This window comes from Prionailurus viverrinus, chromosome A3 (assembly GCF_022837055.1).
Source record: "Prionailurus viverrinus isolate Anna chromosome A3, UM_Priviv_1.0, whole genome shotgun sequence".
Taxonomy (NCBI): domain Eukaryota; kingdom Metazoa; phylum Chordata; class Mammalia; order Carnivora; family Felidae; genus Prionailurus; species Prionailurus viverrinus.
This window is the reverse complement of record NC_062563.1, coordinates 121881682-121900403: the sequence shown is the minus strand read 5'-3', so window position 1 is coordinate 121900403 and position 18722 is coordinate 121881682. Positions and strand designations below refer to the sequence as shown.

General features: G+C 38.6%; 1 protein-coding gene across 11 annotated transcripts in view; it reads right to left on the bottom strand.

Annotated features, from left to right (window-relative positions):
• Positions 1–18722, bottom strand: part of ITSN2 (intersectin 2) — a 147298-nt gene that overhangs the window by 70429 nt on the left and 58147 nt on the right. For all 11 annotated transcript variants that reach the window (XM_047853606.1, XM_047853601.1, XM_047853608.1 and 8 more), the window contains 3 exons: positions 16216–16356; positions 15150–15237; positions 10805–10944 (listed from right to left, as the gene is read on the bottom strand). In XM_047853606.1, coding sequence (XP_047709562.1) covers positions 10805–10944; positions 15150–15237; positions 16216–16356 — 369 coding nt within the window. The remainder of the gene's footprint in view (positions 1–10804; positions 10945–15149; positions 15238–16215; positions 16357–18722) is intronic.

Here is an 18722-nt window from a genome sequence, read left to right as displayed (position 1 = left end):
GCAGTTTCCACAAATCTCGGCTTCTATGGTTCCCTTGGTTGTACCTTTCTCCAAATTCTAGTGAAAAGCAGAAGAATAATGGTGGTTACAGTCTATGGAGAAGCAGTTTGCTTTAGTGATAAGGACTCTGGGAGCAGAGGTCTGAATCAGGCTCTGTCAGTGATGAGTTGAGGAACCTTAGGAGAGTCACTCAGCCATTTCCCCATTTGTAAAATGTAATTATAATACATGCCTCACAATGTTCTTGTGAGGATTAAATGGGTTAATACACACAAAGTGCTTACAAACTGTGCAGGGCACATGTTAAGTTCAGAATAATTTTAGCTATTATTATTGGCTGAGGTCCTAAAGAAGGGGAATCGGAAGTTTAAAAGGAAAGTAAAAAGGAGCCAAATTAATGTCTGATCTTATCGTTGCAAGGTTAGCCCTCCAGTTTGTCCTGTCAGATACCACTCTAAGTCTTTCTTTATGAGCTCCATTCCTCCAGTGGCTGAGTTCATGAGCTTCCCTTGATCCCCAAGGCATCCAGTGCCCCTCCCTCTATCAAAGTCAGCATCTTCTGACTGTACGGTTGCCCCCTCCACTGGAGTCAGTTTCTTGACAACAGGACTGTCTTTCATCAAAGCATCTCCACCCAAGAGGGCCTGGGATAGTGTGGATATTTAATTAGTATTTGTTGGATGCATGAGAATGCATAAACAATAGACTATACATACTAATAACATTTGAAGAGCACCATAAGTCTTGCCAGAAACTTCCTCTGCTTGACTGCAGTGATCTTAGCAATTGCTAGCACTAGACTCACTCCTCTGGATCAAGTCACCCCCTCCAGGAGGCCCTGGTTAAATATATCAGTTAACTCAGAACAAGTAAACTAATGAAGTAACTATGGACAGAACTACTGCAGTCTTAATAGAATGACAGATCTTCTTTTTCAGGTTAAGGAAGTTCTATTCCTAATTTGCTAATAAGTTTTTCATGTTTTAATCATGAATGGATATTAAATTTTACAAATGCCTTTTCTGCATCGAATGAGATATATACCATTTTTCCCCGTTTAATCTGTTTATATGGCAAACTACACATTTTTGTATGTCAAACCATCTTTGCATGACTAAGGTAAATCCAATTTTGTGGTCACTATGGATTATCCTTTTTTTTTTTTTTATAAATTCTGCATTCATCTTTTTAATATTGTTTAGAACTTTTATCTCTATGTTAAACTGGCCCATAGTTATGCTTTCTCATACTGTTCTTATCAGGTTTTGATATGTTTATGATAACTTCATATAAGTTGGGAATATTCCCACATTTTCTGTATTTCAGAACCGTTGTATAAGACTAGATTTACTTGTTCCTGGGGCGCCTGGGTGGCGCAGTCGGTTAAGCGTCCGACTTCAGCCAGGTCACGATCTCGCGGTCCGTGAGTTCGAGCCCCGCGTCAGGCTCTGGGCTGATGGCTCAGAGCCTGGAGCCTGTTTCGGATTCTGTGTCTCCCTCTCTCTCTGACCCTCCCCTGTTCATGCTCTGTCTCTCTCTGTCCCAAAAATAAATAAACGTTGAAAAAAAAAAAAAATTTAGATTTACTTGTTCCTTCAGTAAAAACTCTGGGTCTGGATTCTCTTTTAGGGAAGATTTCAAACTATAGATTTAAAATATTTTATGATGGGGCGCCTGGGTAGCTCAGTTGGTTGAGCGTCCGACTTCGGCTCAGGTCATGATCTCGCGGTGTGTGAGTTCGAGCCCCGCGTTGGGCTCTGTGCTGACAGCTCAGAGCCTGGAGCCTGCTTCAGATTCTGTGTCTCCCTCTCTCTCTGCCCCTCCCCTGCTCATGCTCTGTCTCTCTCTGTCTCAAAAATAAATAAAAACATTAAAAAAATTTTTTTTAAATAAAATAAAATATTTTATGATGATAGAGCTACCGAGATACTTTCTATTTTGAGTCAGTTTTGGCAAGTTGTAACTTCATCTATGTTTTTATATTTATGTGCAAAAATCTGTCATAATATCCTTTTCTTTTTATGTTTGCAGCATATTTAATTGTATTTCCTTTTCACTCCTAATGAATAATTTTCGTTACTTCCACTTTCTTTTAAAATCGGTCTTGCCAGAGGTTTCATTTTATTAATCTTTAAAAGACTCAAACACTGGCTTTCTTGATTCTTTGTATTAAATGTCTGTCTTTTCTCTCATGAATTTCCTTCTACTTTTTTTGCTTTATAATGCTAGCCTTTTTCTAGCTTCTCAAGTTGAATGCTTAGCTTAGAAATTTTCATCTTTTTTCCTCCCAATATAACCATTTAAGGTCAAATGCTAACTATTTGGGTTGAAATTCTGCTCTTACACTTACAAGCTGTATGACTCAACTTCTGAGCCTTAATTTACTTCTATGTGAAATGTGGAGAATAATAATATCTACCTACATCACGGGGTTAAGGTAAGGATTAATAAGTTAATATAAATAAGACAGAATGGTGTCAGTCCCAGAGAAAGCCCTTCATAAAACTTGGCTAATATTAACAGATCTTCATTTATGAATTAGAAAATGGCTACTGACACCTGGTATGCCAGATGAGTAATCTGCTCATTTACACTATCCCCCTCCCTCTCCATTGCCCAGTGTTGATATCTACCCCTGGTTAATCTACTTAGTACCCTTATAACTTGAAAACATACTTTATCTACTTTTTCATTTTTCAAACATTTGACATTTTGCCATTCTAAATTTTCCTCTGCTTTTTTATTTTGAAAACTTTCAAACCTACAGAAAATTTGATTAAGTTGAAGACACTGATGCCTTCAGATACTTCATCATTAGTCTACATAACTACAATGCCAATGCCAGTACCAAACTAAAGAAATTTAACACAGCCATAAAATGTCACTTAATAGAGTTTATATTAAAAAATGTCCCCACTAGTGTAAATACTGTCCTCAATAATAGTTTTCTGACCCATGATCCAATCAAGGGATCGTTTCGCTGTCACGATCCTTCAGTCATGGCTCATGAAGTGCCCTTCGGTCATGGCTCTTTGGTCTCTTTAAATCTGGAAACTTTCCTCCATCTTTTGTGAGATTCACATTTTTAGAGACAATTTGGGCACGTCTAATTACTTCCTTACACCTAGATCAAATATTTTTGGCAAAAACAGTATAGACATGATGTTGTGTTTCTTTCAGTGCAACATATCAGGAGACAAAAAGTTGGTTTGCACCATTTTGGTAATGTTATATTTGACCACTTGGTTAGGATTGGTTTACTTAGTTTTGGACCCAAGGGTACCTCAACAGGACTCAACAAAGCACTCACAAAAATGTTTAAATCCAGCATCTACTTCAATTGTTTTCATTTCTCAGAGTACTTCTTTCTTCTACCATCCTGATAGAAGTGAAAGATGTAACTCACTGAACTTTAACCACCAATACTGAATATCTCCTAAGTGACAGGAAGCAATCTTATATTCTGATTTTGCTTAAAGAAAGCATGTGATGTTCTTTCCAAAGGCCAAGACATGAAAGAGATTCAACTGACAAAATACAACTCAGCTGAATAATGTCACATAATCAGGACAAAATGTTACTAGTCATGAGAAAAAAAAATCATAAGGGCGCCTGGGTGGCTCAGTCAGTTGAATGTCCAACTTCAGCTCAGGTCATGATCTCATGGTTTGTGGGTTCGAGACCGGCGTCAGGCTCTGTGGTGACAGCTCAGAGCCTGAAGCCTGCTTCGCATTCTGTCTCCCTCCCTCTCTGCCCCTTCCCTGCTCACACTTTCTCTCAAAAATAAACATTAAAAAATTTCTTAAAAAAGAAAAAAAAAGAAAAAAATCATAGAATGCAAATTAGCTCCTCAAACTTAACATCCCCTAAGCCCCCTGAACATCTGTGTAGCACTTTAATGTGCTTTCACACATAACACCTACATTTGATCTCGATAGTGTTCTCATAAAATAGATATCATGATCATCCATTTTTAAAAGATTTTTAAATTTAAAAAAATGTTTATTTTTGAGAGAGAGTAAGCAGGGGAGGGGCAGAGAGAGAAGGGGACAGAGGATCCAAAGCAGGCTCTGTGTTGACAGCAGAGAGAGCAATGAGGGGCTTGAACTCGCAAACCGCGAGATCATGAAGTTGGACGTTCAACCAACTGGGCCACCCAGGTGGTGACCACTTCTGAGGCTCTGTAGATGAAGGGACTTGCCTAGTTTTGAACTACCTCCACTATGCCATTCAAACTCCTGCACATACCAGATTCTATATTTACTTTCACTTAAACTCACTGTCAGATAAATTACTAAAATATCTTTAATTAGCTAGGAAACATTTCTAAGATTAAATGATTTAAAGGGAATTGAAACAAACAGTATTTCATGTCTGTTCTAAAGGGGGTGACTGTGATGCAAGAACATAAAAGCAGTATTCTGAATAAGAGGCAACATCAAGCGTAAGTGATGACCATTTACCAACCCAGTGTACCGATTCTCTCAGAGCTTGTTAACCAACAAGAGAGATCACCTGCCTCCATCCTGAATCGGATGAGCCATCAGTAAAATTCAATTTTAGAAGCACTGTCTACAGTAACTGAGGACTAGTCAGCAAGGCCAGAATGACAAAAGTCCCAACGGAAAGGTTTAGAATAGAGGTCTACGATAAGCCACAATTCTGGTGTTGACACTTTCTCTCCAAGGAATAGGATCTCCTCAATCATTATCCCAAGTCAGCAGTGGTGACCTTCCAATGCACTACAAGTACTGTGGAGATTCAGGATAATCCCTACCCTGATAAGAACAATAAAAAGATTTGTATAGCACATAATAGTTCACAAAGCACTTCTCTATATATGCTATCTCATTTAATTGTCCTAAGACTGCAAAGAAGACAGAGCACATATTGTCAGCTGTAACTGAAGAAAGCAAAATTTTGAGGTTAAATGACAGTTACACAGCTAGCAAGTGATATGGATAGGACCAGGACTCATTTCTTCAGACTCCACGGCCACGACTGTTTTCACTGCAACTCAATACTAAAGACAGGACAGTGTGTGAATTTCCTTAATGGAATAAGGGCCTGTCAAATATCTCACCTTTGAATCCACTGGCTGTGCTATGTGTCCTAGTGTGACTTGAGCAAAAGAGTAAAAATTACCACTGATCTTGTACATGAACATTACAGGGTCCAGAAGAACATAGTATCTTCAGAAAACAAACTTACAATTTTATGCTTCCATTTCACCACAAGTAGGCTAAAGCAGTGATCACTCCAAACACTGTCTCAAAGACCACAGATTAGAAATCACTGCCTGTCTTCCTCCGACACCAGAGACCAATTCTATCTCACCTGTCAACCCACCTGGCCTTCCTTGTCATCCTTTACCACCTAAATTCTCATCTCTAGAATGCTGTTTATCTCTTGATCTGACCCAATTCCCCACCCTTTCTCTCCTCAAACCCTTGCACTGCCCAGGAACTTCCTGTTTGTGGTCAGGAAGTTCCCCAAATATCCACACATCTCTGAACGGAAACTCCCTTAGCTCTTTGCCCTTTTGGCTGATCCCTTAAGACATGCTTTTCCTCGATTTCCCTCTCAGTTTATCACCACATATTCCATTTACATTAGGGTGAAGGGAGAACTAAAGTTATTTTCCTTGCTCTTCACTGCCATTTCCAGACCATTCTCTTCACTCTTACAAACTAACGCTTTTCTGAGGCTCACACCATCTTGCAATACCCCCTCTTCTTCCTCTTTACTGTCATCTCTTGATAATCTGGTCTGATCCTCATTCATTAATCTTCACTACTCCAAGGGTTTGAAATCCACATGGACTCGATCAAAACCTCAACTCTCCCTTTTACTCCATTTAATCCGCCATTTGCATTATTATACCTTGAATCTTGTCATCATTAGAAGCAGAACTACTGACTAAATATCTCATTCTTCAAACAGAAGTTCTTATCCTTCAAGCTTTTCTTATACCTGGTGCACCCATTTCCACAGTTTTCCAACCTAAGACCTCCATTCTTGACCCCATCATTCTCTCCTTTTTCATCAGCACCCCTTCCTCTCCTCATACTCCTACTTGTCCAGCCCATATTTCGGAGTTCACCTTTACTGTAATTAGTGTGTCAAGATCTGCAACTCCCTGTCCCCCTGCCTCATTGCCACGTCTATTAAAACCTCAAACCTGGGGCGCCTGGATGGCTCAGTTGGTTAAGCTTCTGACTTCAGCTCAGGTCATGATCTCGCAGTTCATGGGTTCGAGCCCTGCGTTGGGCTCTGTGCTGACAGCTCAGAGCCTGGAGCCTGCTTCGGATTCTGTGTCTCCCTCGCTCTTTGCCCCTCTCATCCTCATGCTCTGTCTCTGTCTCTCAATAATAAATAAATGTTAAAAAAAAATTCTAAAACAAACAAACAAAACCCCTCAAACCTGTATGAACCTATGAACCTACTTCATTAGCCTTCCTTGTGCTCATCCCAAGCATACAGTTAGGTATGTTGTTTTCTTTTCTTTTTAAATTTATTATTTTTTGATGTTTATTTATTAAAAAAAATTTTTTTTTTAACATTTATTTTTGAGAGAGAGAAAGACAGAGCATGAACGGGGGAGGGTCAGAGAGAGGGAGACACAGAATCTGAAACAGGCTCCAGGCTCTGAGAGGTCAGCACAGAGCCCGACACAGGGCTCGAACTCACGGACCACGAGATCACAACCCGAGCCGAAGTCGGACGCTTAACCGACTGAGCCACCCAGGCACCCCTTGATGTTTATTTTTGAGAGAGAGACAGCACACGAGCGGGGAAGGGGCAGAGAGAGGGAAACACAGAATCTGAAGCAGGGTCCAGGCTCCATGCTATCGGCACAGAGCCCGACATGGGGCTTGAACCCATGAACTATGAGATCATGACCTGAACTAAACTCAACGCTTAACTGACTGAGCCACCCGTGTGCTCCAGGTATGCTGTTTTCAATTCATATTCATGACCTCCAACTTCAAACAGGCATTCAACATTGCTCAGCACATCTACTGTTTTCCTCCACTAAGTGTGCACTCCCTACCCTCACCAAGATGTCTATTCCTCACCAGGCCTACTTCTCTCTCTTGCAACTTCCTAATCTTCCATCCATTCTCACTACCAGCTAATAATCTTGCCTCATTAAATCTCCCTCATTAGAGTTCCCTCATCTTTCCATCTCAAAAATCAATAAAACTTCTGCAGCTGCACCCATCTTCTTCTATCCAGTTGGAATTATTCCATGTCCTCAACTACCCAGGAAGATTCCTTGTAATGGTCCAACTTGCTTCTGATTTTAAGTCTTGAAGCTGTCAGCTTCCTACTCTCCACCAGCAAATTTAGCTGTATCCACACTCATCTTTTCTCCATATGCTACACTCAAAGTCTTTTTATCCAATCCTTAAATCCAGGCTCTGGATTCTATCTCAATCTGGTTCCCCAGGGCTCTACTCTATCAGTTACTACTACCTCATATCTCTCACTACCTTTCTCCCTTTCTCTCCTCAGTCTCCTTCAAGGTTTTGTTTTTTTGTTTTTTTTTTTTTTGTTTTTTTTTTTTTTCCCCCATTTAAAAAATAGCCTTTATTTAGCAGAAAAAATGCATGGAGTCACAAGTGTTGCTGGCATCTGGGATACATGGCTCTCTGCTGTTTTTTGGTAAATTTCTTTCTACCTTTTTCCCCCATAAACTCTATATACTAACCCTAAATGCTGCATATTTTCTGAGAACATTCAAAACCATTCATTCATTCCACAAGTATTTCTTGCCACCCACTACATTTCATGTATATGTTCCACGTAGGTGCTGGGAATTCAGCAATGAGACATTTGGCTTGAGCCAGGCAATCATCATTAAGACAGATATGGTGAGTTATCTAACCAGCTCTGTTTTCTCCATTTCCATTCCTCTGTCCTAACAGAAGCTATCTCTTCCCCATGTAACCATATACCTTACAGAAAGCTGATACCATCTCCAAGCGTGGTCCCAATTATTCCCCACCTCCAAGCTTTATTGAGATATAACTGACAAATAAAGATTACACATGTTTAAGATATATAATTTGATGTTTCAATATTAGTATATACTGTGAAACGATTACCATAACCAAGTCAATTAACATCCCTATCTCACATAGTTACCATTTTCTCTCCTATTTAGCAAATCTCAAGTGTACAACAGGATATTGCTAACTATAGTCACCACGCTGTACAACAGATCCCAGAACTTATCCACCTTGCATAACGGAAAGTTTGTATCCTTTGTCCTTCAAGTCTTTCTGAAACCAAAAAAAAAAAGGTTTTCCTTTGACCTCAGGCTTTCTTTGCATTCTCCTCCCAGAGCTGTTCATACTCAGCCCTTACTCAACTCCCGTTCATTCCTGATCTGTGCAGGCCAGCTCCTGCTCACTTAACTAAACTGGCAATGTAATGAGGTCTGCAAAGGTCTCACTGACAATTCAATGGATAGTTTTCAGCAATATGTTAACCAACTGCTCTGCATTGCTTTGCAATGATGACTACAGTTCTCATCCCCTTTTAATTTCCTAAATTGCCTCTGATGAAAGTATCAATAAGCAGTGAAAGGCTGGAAGGCAGGAAGCAGAAGGAAGAAAGTAAAAAAAGAGACAAGAATAATCTGCTGGCCTGTGAAGAATCAAATGCTAACTGAAATAATCAGGCTTATGTGTGTGAGTACAGTCCATAAATCATCATCAAACCTCATTTTATAGACGAAGAAACTTAGGTTGAAATTTCTATGCAACCTATAGTAGAAGTTCTAAGACCAGAACTTCTGGCCATTTATGCTATAAAGAAAAAGCTGATACTATCTTTCCAACTTGCCCTACCTTTGCTTAAATAACAAATGAATTCTACTTATCATGTTCCTGTCTTCACTATGTGTGAAGACATATACATATACATGCAACTGCCTACTGCCATCCAGAGTAGAAGGGAGTAGAATGAACACTCAAAATCTAGGGTCAGCAAGTGCTAAATGCAAAGCATCTTTCTTTAAATTATATTAAAACAGGAATTCACGGAGTATTTGAAATACTCTATGTGCTACAAATGACAAGGTGAACTATTTATGTATATGACTTAAACATTTTTATCTGAAGGGCAAGCATTCTAAACATGAGGCCTGGTAACCAGACGTAACTAAGGCCACCCCTGCACTACTGGTTCTTTCAGATTTTTCTTTACAGCAGCATTAGGAAGCAGCCTGGTATATACATGACATAACCTTGCTCTGTATTTCAGAAAGTATAACTTTTATTTTAAACAATGATTTCCAGTGATATGGGTAAATGATTTACCCTTAGCTTTCTTTTTTATTGACTCAGTAATCATCCCAGCAGTTAACCCAATGCACAGGGACGTTTTAAGGGAATTTTGAGGGATTTTTGAGCGTCTTGGGCTCCTCATGAGACAGGTTACTCTGGGCAACCCTACGAATTTCTGGCATTAGACTCAAACAGGCAGTTAGACAGCAGAAGGCTATTCAAGCAAGCAGAAAGAAAAAAGGTCTACATTGTGTATGTTATTTCAAACAAAGATACTCAGATAAATGCAAAGAATAGTCCAGTTTTTAAGAAAAGAAAACAGTAAAGTAACTCAAAGAAAAGGAGCTAGATATTAGAAAATAACCTTAAGTAAGAGGAAGAGGTTGTTGAGACAGCTTAGCAGAGACAAAAGGCACTGCAGAACAGAGTCATCCATATTCCCACACTGTAAGATAAGGCAGATAAAAAGCCAATTAAACTATGTACAGATTAAAAAAAAATAATGTAGGGAAGATAACTTTGCTGGCTTGTCTGTCCATCAATGACAAATTACTTGGTTTTCTTTAAATTATTTTCTACAAAACATATGCTTGTGTAAAATGTATTATCAACATTATTTGCCTAAAATTTCCCCTCCTTAACTGAAGCCAGCGTGGTCTCTTTTCTTTATAATATTCACTCTATAGTTGGTGTACTATTACTCTGAATAAGTCAGCAAAAGTCACATGAAGAGGTGGATGGCTGCCTGAAAAACTATGGAATACTTTAGGCTCCGAAAACTTTACATTCAGTTAGCAAAGAAATCGCTGAGACTATTCCCAAATTCGAACGCTGGCCCATCAGCATTCTAAAAACCTAGAAGGTTTTTACCTTTTAATACAGCTTTCATAGCTATGGCTTCATTATATCGCTAACACTGCAAAGAATGGTAAGCATACAGTAGGTACTCTGGGCATCTGTTCTGCCACTACGGCAAATAATGAATCGTGAACTTACTTTTCATGCAAAGTTCAGAGTGCCAGGTTATGCTTTGGATTTCACTGATTATTGCATTACTTCACAAAGGTTAATTAAATCATAACAAAGAAACAAAAAAAAAATCTAGTGTGTTATAAAAGCCTCTATCACCAGAATTAGTTTCCGTTTTCCATATCCACCATCTTAGAATTTTGCCTAAGATCATGTTGGCTGAGATCAGTTTTCTAATACTGATAAAGGCAACTATCCTTAAAAATGTATAGATAGCAATAAAAATAGTCAAGAACTGGAAACTGTGATAAATGATAGGTTTCACTACATAACGGTATTTATAATATCTACAGAGAACATTAAAAGCAATCTTGTAATCTGGTATCGCTCAAATTATAAGATAAATTATGGAAATACACTACATATAACAATAATAGCTTTAGTTACTTATTCCACTAAATCAAAAAGAGGAAGGTAAGAAGGCAGTAACTACAAATGAATATAACAGAATATAACAGAATATAACAGAAAATAAATACCTTTAATTGATTGTTAAATGAATCCATTTCAGATAGCTTAGATGCAGTTTCTTTTTCAAGAGCATCTAATTGTTCTTTAAGTCTTTGGCATAATTCTTCCTTTTCCAATGATTTTTTATGAAGCAAACCAATCCCTAAATCTGAAATATAAACATCAGGTAGTTTACATTTGGTAAAATTTCTTATGTCACTATTGGTAAGTGACTTATACTGTCACAATGTATCTAAGCCAAACCCTTATGCTGTATACCTTAAACTCATGCAGTGGTGTATGCCAATTACTTCTCAGTAACACTGGATAAAAAAAGACATAAAATTTCTCCATGGTAGTCTACATTATGGCTGTTTCACAATTTATATAACTATTCCCTTTTGATTGGCATTAGGTTGTTTCTAATTTTCTACTATCTACATAAAAATGCTGCAATAACTATCCTTACACATGCATTTTAAAGCACTCGTGAAAGTATTTTATATGGCTAAGAGGTGAAAGAATTGCCATGTAAAAGGACTTGAACACTTTAAATTTTAGAGAAACTGCCAAACTATACTTGCACAAAGGGGCACCAACACAAAATGACACCCAAGTACCTGCTTCTGCATACCCTCATCAATAATGGATAGTCCCAATCTTTTTTCATTTTCTCTAACTGGCAAAAAAATGAAATCTCACTGTTATTTTAATTTGTATTTTCTTGGTAACAATTAAAATCAAATCAACACCTGTTTATAGGCTTATTGGCCACTCTCTTGAATTGCCTTACCTCATCCACTGCCTTTTTTCTTCCCATTGGGCTGTCTTAATTTGTGATTTGCAGAAGCTCCAAATTCTTGTTGTACTATATGTATTTCAAATGTTTTACTATTTATGATGTCTTTCATCATGAAAAAGCTCACTTTTATGTCATCAAATCTGTAAATATTTTGCTTCATAGCTCTAGGTATTATTTGAAGAAACTTTCCTGACACCAAGATCATACAAATGTTTTCCTTTGTTTTTGTAACATATTTTCTAGAGTCACTTTTTATATTTACCCTCTTATTTTACCTAGAATTTATTTCTGTACATACAGTGAGGTAAAGAGCCGCCCCCCTCTTTCGGATAGGCAAGTGCCCCACACCACTAACTGAAGTGATGGTGATTACTGACAGCCCGTGCTTTCCCCACTGGTGTTAAATGTCAACTTTATCGTATCCTAAACGGTCAGATACATACAGACCTGTTTTTAGACCCTCTATTCAGTTCCATTATTCTATGTCTTCTTTCTGATCAATAATACACTACTTTAGGGACTAGAGCTTTCCTAACTTATGTTTTGATACGTGGTAGAGCTAATGTCTTCCCCGCATCAATGTTACTCTTTTTCAAGTCTTGCCTAATCCTGCATTATTTTCTCTTCTGGGTTAATCTGTGAATTATCTTGCCAGGTTTCAATTAAACCTCAATGGAACTGAATGTATGGACAAAGTAGTAGAAAACTGACATTTTACAACACTGAGCTAGATCATTCAGGAATATAACACGCACATACTTATCCAGGAATCTTTTATATCAGTACATTTCTTTATTCATAATAATGAGAATGCTAATGTAAATGAGATTTGTTCATAACACTTTCTAATTAAATACTTTTGATACAGTGTAAAGTTACTGATTTTTATAGGCTCACTTTTTATCCAGACGCCTTGCTAAGTTCTCTTATTATTCTCTAGTGCTTTTCCAGTATTTCAACAAATATTTTATCATTAAATTACACATCTGCTATGTACAAGGCCCTGCACTATGTGCAACAGCAGGTAAAAAAGAAGGATAAGTAAGGCATGGGTCCTATCCTCAAGTAGTTCAGAATCTAGTTGAGTTCGGAGACAAGCAATGTGGAAAAAATAAGTTAGTATACATTCCTAGTACTCTTCAAAACGAGCATCAATAGTAACAGATGGGGCGCCTGGGTGGCGCAGTCGGTTAAGCGTCCGACTTCAGCCAGGTCACGATCTCGCGGTCCGTGAGTTCGAGCCCCGCGTCAGGCTCTGGGCTGATGGCTCGGAGCCTGGAGCCTGTTTCCGATTCTGTGTCTCCCTCTCTCTCTGCCCCTCCCCCGTTCATGCTCTGTCTCTCTCTGTCCCAAAAATAAATAAACGTTGAAAAAAAAAAAAATTAAAAAAAAAAAATAGTAACAGATGTTTTAATACTGAATTCGAATATATCATATCTATGAACACCTTGTTAGGCAACTGAAAATCAAGACAGACAATGTGGTGGCACAGTGGGCTTTAGACTTAGACAAGAATTTGAGAACCATTACTCCACCATCTTGGGCTACTTAATCTTTCTGAGCCTCAGTTTTGCTAAGCTGCACAAAGGGAATAACAATAACTACTTCACAGGGCTGTTGCAAAGATTAAGAGAAATAATGCATGAAAATTGCCTAGCATGGTGCTGGGCCTATGGTTGGTAATCTTAAATGGCAACAGAGATGGAGAGAGGAATCTAAGGGATACAGGGTACTTTGCAAATTCCAAACAAAAGCTTCCTATTTTAACTGGATAACTATAAAAAAATTTTTTTTAATGTTTATTTATTTTTGAGACAATGTGAGAGACAGAGTGTGAGCAGGGGAAGGGCACACAGAGGGAGACACAGAATCTGAAGCGGGCTCCAGGCTCTGAGCTGTCAGCACAGAGCCCGATGCGGGGCTTGAACTCACGAACCGTGAGATCATGACCTGAGCCAATGTCGGACACTTAACCGACTGAGCCACTCAGGCACCCCTGAACTTGATAACTATAATAACAGCTGAACTGGATCACATTCTACAGAGAAAGAGTAGCTCTACCAGGTCCCCAATAAGATATATTCCACATTCCATTCACAATCCAAATACTAAAACAATGAGAGTTGATGCTATCCTTTCTGTGACTGTACAGATCAGGAGGGCTGGCTCACCTTGCCCCTGGAATGCCTGTGGAGGGGTGAGGTGGGGATTGATATATTCTGAGCAGCCAAGAAAATACTTATGTGTAAGAAGACAGTCTGAGAAAAGACATGGAGAGACTATTTCAGTGGAAGGTGGGGGACATAGTAGGAAGAGTTCACAACAGTAAAATTCTCTATTCCCGGTGTTTCTTCCATGCAAAGGGCCCTTCACTAAGACAACATTCTCAGCTTCTTTCCACCCCTTCAGTCATGGCTGAGCTCAAGATAAGGACTTGGGCATACACAGCCTAGACCCTTCCAGTCCTTTGTGTTTTCTTTTTTTAATGTTTATTTACTTTTGGCAGGGGGAAGACAGAGGGGGACAGAGGATCTGAAGCAGGCTCTGTGGCTCGAACTCATGAACTGTGAGATCATGAGCTGAGCCAAAACCAAGAGTCAAACGCTTAACCGACTGAGCCATCCAGATGCCCGCACCCTTGTATTCTTGAGACTGAACTGCCCACAGGAAGCTTGTTCTACTTGGTTTTACAGGTGTATCTGTCCCACTCACAAATAAGCCAGGCTGTCCAATATCAGCTTTACCAAAAATGAGGTGGTATTTTGGTCTCTCATATGTCTTGCTCTTTTGCCTCACTTGGGCAAAGATGAGGGATGCTATTTATTGGACTTCTTAAAGAGTCAAAAGTATAATAATCCTGGAATGGAAAGGCTGACAGATACTCAAAGGGAGACATTTAGAATACTTTGGTTAGTTCTAACACGGTACTTGCAGATTTACTTTTCTTTAATAAACCTTTCTTCTGCTATGTTGTTATTGGCATGCTATCTGACATAGAGGTCTTTTCTTCAATATTCTGGTTGAGACTTGGATCAAGAAAAATGTTATTTTCCCACAAATTATCTTGGAATATTTTGTTCCAAAAATGTCAGAGGGCCAAGTTGGTAAAATTCTTTCTATGAATTCTTTCTATGAATCTGTTAAGGCCATCATTGCTGTAGACTATCACCCAGAATCTCACAGCTTTGCTCCCACGGCAAAATCTCCTCCTGAATAGTTCTTTACAATGAGGGTAGGATTTTGCCGGAATGCACATACAGTCTTGGGTTAGAGCCAAACCCAGATCTTATTTAATTATAGTCTAACATTTTATTTGATATTTATTTGAAACATATAAATAAAATGTTATCAAGATAGGAAGGCATACCACAATGATTACTTATTTCATTTTTATTTACTTTTTATTGGTAAAAATACTCTAACATCTGTGATATTTTTTTCACATAATTTTGAAAATTTTAACTGTACAAAAAATGTTATTTATAACAGAATAATGCTATTTTCACAAGAGTATGACTGGCATCTTCACGCAGAGAAGAATGGAAGAGGCAAAACAAACCTTAGAGACTTACCAGGTGTGTTACCAAGCTGCATGTTCTTAATTCTTTCATTTAATAATTGCTTCTCCGGTACCAAATAGATAAGTTTATTTTGATAATCCTTATAAAAAGAAAAAGTAGTGCCTGGTTAAAACTCTGTCACGTTGTGTGAAAATTTTTTGGAAACTTAAAAACATGACTTAGTCACTCTTAAAACTTAGTACGTAGCTGTAAAATACTGCTTATACTTTATGAATAAACTAGAATGGAATTATGTGTGACTTAAAATACAAGTATTTAAACATGAATTCCCATTTATGAACGACTGGCTGGAAAGAAAAGGGGGTGAGGAATGGGGTGTGTCTGAAAGTTACAGTTTTCAGCATACTGATGGATGACAGCAGGTGCAAGCTAAGAGGTGCCTTTGGTATCTGCACTGAATGGTATCTGTAAGCAGGTCATGGCACCCCAGAATGAATATCAAAGAGAAACTGATAACTCAGGAATAACTAGGGAAGCAGGTTTAAATTAGACAGGAAATGTTATGTGGCCTGTCTGTACCTGCTGTGACACAGGAAGAAGACTCTGTTAATTAACTGCTAGTCCATACAGAAACAGTAATTTTGGTAAGAGGACTCTAAAGATTCAGAATGCTTCCAGAGTCCCCATAATAACTGAACTAGACCCTACTGCACAAGTAAAGAAGAGATTACCAGGTCCCTGAGGGACACACACATTTAACACTCTCACCACAACTCTGAAAAGAAAAATGTTAGGTCAAAATTTCCTAAAAGAGTACCAACAATCTTAGTTTAACGTGTAGGTATATCTACACATTTATTAAAGACTTAAAACTCAAAGTGATAAACATCCATTTATGTACAAATATTAAGTAGAATTTAACCAGAGGTCTAGTAGAGTTTTCAGGGGCATGTGAGCTTCTTGATATAATATACAAGATGATATATACTTATATCCTTCTAGAAATGAAGTCTATCAGAGACTCAGGTTCATCACCCTTAAAGCGAAAACTATTCTATCAGGAAGAATTATTAATGACTGCTCCTATTTATGGACAATTCAGCAGCAAAGGACTAACCTGAAGTTCTTGTTGGAGTTGCTTGATTTCCATAATTTCCAGGTCACACTGTTTATCTAGAACTTCCAGCTCAGTCTTTTGAGTTTGTTTTCGGAGTCGGACATCTTGAAGTCTGCCTGAGATCTGCTGGTGTTTGCCATTCTATAGGAAGAGCATATAAATACACAGCAACATAAGATGCTAATAGGAAATGTTCCTGTCAGGAGAATCATATCCTGATTTAAACTTCTAAATGTCATTTATCATTTATACTCAGTCTAGATAAATGTCTAAAACTAAATGGGGAATGCCTGCCTGGATGGCTCAGTCAGTAGAGCATGCAACTCTTGATCTCAGGGTCGTAAGTTTGAGGGTGACTTTGGGCGTGGAGCCTACCAAAAAAAAACCCCCAAAAAACCCTACAAAAACAAAGTAAGTCGAATGTGTTCTAGAGTTGTATCTGTTAACTACAAAGTTGTTAGCAGAAAACATACCATTCTCAGAGCATAAGAAGGGCCCATATGTTAAGATGAGCAAGCACAAACAGAACACACTGAATTTTTTCTGAATTCAGGGTTTAGGCATTAATTTACATTAAAATAGAGACAATTTCAAAGAATAATGAGAAATAAACATCTACATGTGACTTTTAGCATTACCTTCTCTGCGCTTCCATTTCTACCCTCCACACTGCCATCTAATTTCCTCCAATTAAACAGGGTCCAACAGAGCCTTTTGGGTCACAATTTTCTTCTCCCATACCAAATATTCCTTTTCTCTTCTTCTGAGAAGTATGGGGGAAAAAAGCAACAACAGCAGAGATTCTCAATGGAGGCTAGAGAGAAGGGTGAGGTGTTATGGGCTGAAGTGTATCCCTCCAAAAAGTTATGTTGAAGTCCTAATCTCCAGGACCTCAAAATGTGATTGTATTTGGAGACAGGGTCTTTAAAGAGATCATAAGGTTAAATGAGGTCATATATAAAAGGGCCCTAAAATAATCTGACTTATGAGGCAGACACAAAACAGACACCAGAGATGCGCAGGCAGAGGAAAGGCCATGTGAGGGCACAGCAAGAAGGCAGCCATCTTCAAGCGAAGGAGAAAGGTCTCAGAAGTAACCAAACCTGCTGACATCTTGATCTTGGACTTCTGCTTCCAGAACTGTGAGAAAATTAATTTGTGCTGTTTAAGCCACCCAGTCTGCGGTATTTGTTATGGCAGCCCTAGCAAACTAATACAGTAAAGGGAGGAGGAGAAATAAGGCTTAAAAATCACTCATATAGTTTTTACTGGAAAGTATGCTTCATATTTGAGAAATACACGCTAAAAGGAATAGGAATAGGTTGTGTCTACCCTGGATTTCATGTTACTTATCTTCAGCATGTTTAAGTATAGGCTCTGGGCCTTCCAGACTCTGCACATTAATCTATGCTACTTCTTGGTATGTAATCCAAGTTCTTGGGGGGAAAAAAACCATCAATCTTAGGATTCTCTCCCACTATATACTAAAAAAAAATTTTTTTTAATATTTATTTTTGACAGAGAGAAACACAGGGTAGGAGTGGGGGAAGGACAGAGAGGGAGGGAGACACAGAATCCGAAACAGGCTCCAGGCTCTGAGCTGTCAGCACAGAGCCCGATGCAGGGCTTGAACCCATGAACCATGAGATCATGACCTGAGCCAAAGTCGGACGCTTAACCGACTGAGCCACCCAGGCACCCCTGGCTCCCATTATATTTTTAAAGAAAAATATAGAGTCAAAATAATGGTTGAGACAGATACCCAAGTAGCTACACAAAGAAGTTAATGTTTTTTAGGACAGTTTTGTAGTACTATGGCAGGATCAATAATTGTGATATACTTTCCTATCCATTTGAAGTGCCTTTATGATTACAAATATTGCTATTTTTAAAAATTTTAATTTCAAGTCATCAACCAAATAAAATGTGAGACTCCAACTAAACAAGATCTATACTTGGCTCTATAACAAGGCTACACAACCATTTTTGCAAAATCCTATTATACCATCAGGTCAGGCTTATGGATTCTAGGGTCGTAGTAGAAAAGTATACTTTCCCAACACCCTTTATACCTTCCTACCTTTCATTTGCAACAAAGTCTTTTAAACAACTTGACCCTCTGATATCTGATGTGTAAACATTGGTAAGCATAGTGGTAAGAACCACACAGTCCTACGGAACTGGAAGGAATCCTAAGAGATCATTTAGATCAGGAATTTCAAATCATTTTTGTCTTTTTAAAAAGCAGTAGAACCCTTTTTCCAAGCAAATCTCAGATAAAGCTCCAATAAAAGCAAAGCAGGTAAGTGTGGAGCTTCTCTGCTGTGAACGGTGGGAAGCACTGGGGAGTGCCTTAGCCTCCCCTCTCCCACTGCTGGTCACCCCACTGGAGTGGGGTCTTCCAGACAGCAATTTGGAAAGTGAAAATTACTGAACTAGTGCAGCCTTTTGTTTTATAGAAGGGGAAAGTGAAGCACAGAGAAGGGAAAGGTCTTGCCCAGGAATGC